The sequence below is a fragment of the Triticum aestivum genome, chromosome 4D (assembly GCF_018294505.1).
Source record: "Triticum aestivum cultivar Chinese Spring chromosome 4D, IWGSC CS RefSeq v2.1, whole genome shotgun sequence".
In the NCBI taxonomy this organism is placed as follows: Eukaryota; Viridiplantae; Streptophyta; class Magnoliopsida; order Poales; family Poaceae; genus Triticum; species Triticum aestivum.
Genome location: NC_057805.1, coordinates 510,509,883 through 510,513,244, shown reverse-complemented (window position 1 = coordinate 510,513,244; position 3,362 = coordinate 510,509,883). Strand labels below are relative to the sequence as shown.

At 41.1% G+C, this 3,362-nt stretch overlaps 1 protein-coding gene across 1 annotated transcript in view; it reads right to left on the bottom strand.

The window, feature by feature from the left end:
• Positions 1–375: 375 nt before the first annotated feature.
• LOC123100717 (obtusifoliol 14-alpha demethylase-like) overlaps positions 376–3,362 on the bottom strand; it is a 4,778-nt gene continuing 1,791 nt past the window's right edge. Inside the window, exons 2-3 of the mRNA XM_044522603.1 lie at positions 2,197–2,740; positions 376–1,702 (exon numbers count right to left, since the gene is read on the bottom strand). Coding sequence (XP_044378538.1) covers positions 710–1,702; positions 2,197–2,664 — 1,461 coding nt within the window. The 5' untranslated portion in view covers positions 2,665–2,740 and the 3' untranslated portion in view covers positions 376–709. The remainder of the gene's footprint in view (positions 1,703–2,196; positions 2,741–3,362) is intronic.

Genomic DNA, 3,362 nt, shown 5'->3' with positions numbered 1-3,362 from the left:
ATCTACTCCCTAGCTATAATATTACTACTAGCTACCCCCTTCCTCTATTTCAGACTGCTTTGGTCTAAAAGTTTATTTACATATGCCCTCTGTGATTTGGGTCAAGTGGCCATCCAGTCAGAATGCTACTAAAAGAAAAGAAAAAGACCACCGATAATTTTAAAATGTCTTATAAGTTTCCAAGCACCTCTTCATATAATTTGCGGTTTGAATATATATGTCTTATAATTCTCCATGGACCTCGTGCAAGGTGTGGAAGTTTGCCTTGCACGCATCTATTTGCAATTTGCGATTTATGACCGGTCATGGATAGGTTCCCCTGGGCACATCAGAAACAAGGCGCATGGGGAAAGAGAAGACGACATAGGGAGCATATATTCAACTTGGTAGCTTGTATTGATCGACTAGGGATGGCTTATAAAGCAATTACAACTTGGAGTAAAATGAAACAACTCTAACTGAATTTGGAGACAGCAGGAAAACCTTCTTCGGGACGAACCTTTCCATACCCAAATTCTTACTCTAAATTAATAATAACTAGGGGCAATCGACTCCTGGCGATGCCGAATTTGGTCTCCTCCGTCTCTGGTATGTGGCGCCACACATGAAAATATATGCGAACGATTACACATAATTCGCACATGAAAAATACTTGAATGCAAACAGACAAATAGGTAGATAAACATTACTACTTTAACAACAACTAGCATCACAGAAGTTGATGTCGCTTATAACTTATCATTACTTTTCCTTTAGGCTCTTGGTTCATCTTGCTCCCATCAGCCTTAGGGAATGAAGATATTAGCTTGAGCTCAAAATTTCTTAACAAATGGCTCCATATCACCTTAATTTGTAGGTATGCCAAGGCCATGCCAGGGCAAACATGCCTTCCACCACCAAATGTTGTGAAAGAGTACTTGCCACCAACTTTGTCCTCCTCTCTTCCAGGGCCAAACCGATCCGGGTCATACAGATGAGGGTCACTGTAAATGTGTGCTAGCTTATTGTTGAGTGCAGTAGGGACTAGAATATTATGCCCCCCAGGTATGTCATATTCCTCGCCTTCCTTGGTATGCACCCTGAATTTTGTATGTGCCTTGCGAACTAAAACTGGTGCTGATGTATGCATTCTAATTGCCTCCTTGATGCATCTATGCAGGGTATCCATCTCCGACAAGGCTTCGTAGCCTATTTGGTTCTTGTACTTGCTAATGATATGTTTTTGCTCCTCCATGGCAGCTATTAAGAACTTGGTGTTGCTCAACATGCAAGCTCCAGTCCATGTACTAGTGCTAGTGCTTGAGATGTGTCCGGCAACGACGAGGCCCATGATCATGCCAGAAATTTCTGCTTCGGTTGTAAAGCGACCATCTTTGTACTTGGAATTCATCAACCTCTGCAGTGCATCGTCCTCGACTCGGCCGGAGCTTCTACGTGACCTGATGGTTGCAGTGAAAATTTCTTTCAGCCTGATGTGTGCCTTGTCTCGTCGGCGGTTTCTCGGGGTTGTAGTATATGGGAACAAGAAACTGAGAAAGTTCAAGCCATTTGCAAGGTCATGGAATAATGAGTATACTTCTTCCAGCATCATGTCTCGAACCTCATATCCGAGTAGGCACCGACTTGAGATAAACATGAGTACCTGCTCGAGTTCATGTTTAAGGTCAACTATGCCATCTTGTCCCCACTTTGCAAAGTAGGCCTGCACAGTAGTATAAGAAAGCCATCAGCCAAGTGCAGCGCACATGCATGGTATCACTACTTTTTTTCATCTACATCTGCTAACCAAAAACTAATGACAAATGTTGAAACCAGGTCCAACACATACGCCATCTTGCTAATCTAATACTATGTTATTTTGGTTTATTAGACTTGTGATTTGTGGGCTGATTTGACCAGGTAAACTCAATTCTTTTGCTCTCATGATATTCCCATAAAAGATATTTATGTTAAATTATATATCATCGTTGCTATCATATGCACATGTAGTACATGCATATTTCTTTTTTGTAAAAACAAATGTAGTACATGTTGTCACCTTTGAGTACAAAAAACTTAGTTTAAGTAAGGGAATTACGGAAGCAAACTACCTCTGGAAGAGGAGTGTTCGGGAATATATGAAACCACAAAATAAATTAGCGAGATTGGAGAAAAGCCATAGGGTAGATAAATAAATGAAGGTTTATTTAGGTGTACCTCTACTTCTTGAGACATGGGATCAACGAGGCTCCGCAGCTTGGAAGGCTTTAGCGCATCAACGATGAAGTTTAATTGTTCACTGCAAGTTGCGGTATCTACACCATAAAAAACTTCTTGGCCAAAGATGGGAATGGTGACCTCCATAAATTTACGAACGTCAATATCTGACTCCAACCCTTGGAAGAAATGAGTTGAGACCTCTGGTCCAACCAACAAGGTTATCTTTGGTCCAAACAAACTTACTGTAAATACACTGCCAAACTTTGTGTACAAATCATTGATTGTAACCCCAAAACCCTTGATAAAGAGTGAAGGTAAGAGACCAAGGACATTCACGATAGGTGGAGGTGGTCTTGTGGACAATGGATGGACACTGCTTTTCCATCTTAAAATCTTGGTGCCTACTACAATTATGAAAAGGATACCTATGGCCAACCATGTGGTTCTAGTTGCCAGCATGTCCATAATGCCGTGACTAGTAGTTATGCAGCAAGCCAACTACGTACGTACCCAATGGGTCCAGCGCTGCAAAAACATTAACCTGCATTGAGGTAGTAAGTACTAAGTCAGATATGCATATATCTTCTATACAAGTAACAGTTAGCATATGTAAGAAAGGAAACAAATACCCCCAACGGACACCGAGTGTCTACTCGCAAGCTCAAATGCTCCTGGATGGACAGTAAATTCTTAAAAATAGATATTTTTAAAAAAAAATCTGATTTTTTGTGGTAAATTTTAAGGAATGTTTCATCTCATTTTCAGAGCATCGATTTTGTTTTTCTCTTGCCATGACTTCTATCAATGTGATTTCATGATGGAACTTTGTAAGCATTCTAAATATTCCTTAAAGTTCATGTTTCCTACCGCGTTCTTTATGAAGGATCGACAATAAATTTGTTTCCGGTTTGTAAGTTTCATGTTTCCTACCGTGTTCTTTATGAAGGATCGACAATAAATTTGTCTCTTTGCTGAATCCTTTAGAAGCCTGCCGCGTTCTTTATGAAGGATCGATCTGTCCTAGCACTCTTCGTGCAGATAGGCCATGGCCCATGGACCGCACCATGAGATAGCTCGGAAGGTGCTGAGCAGCGGCGGCATGAACGAATGGGAAAGGGATCAGGCAAGGAGAGGAGTAGAGATAGAGCTTCGAGGACTTGTCG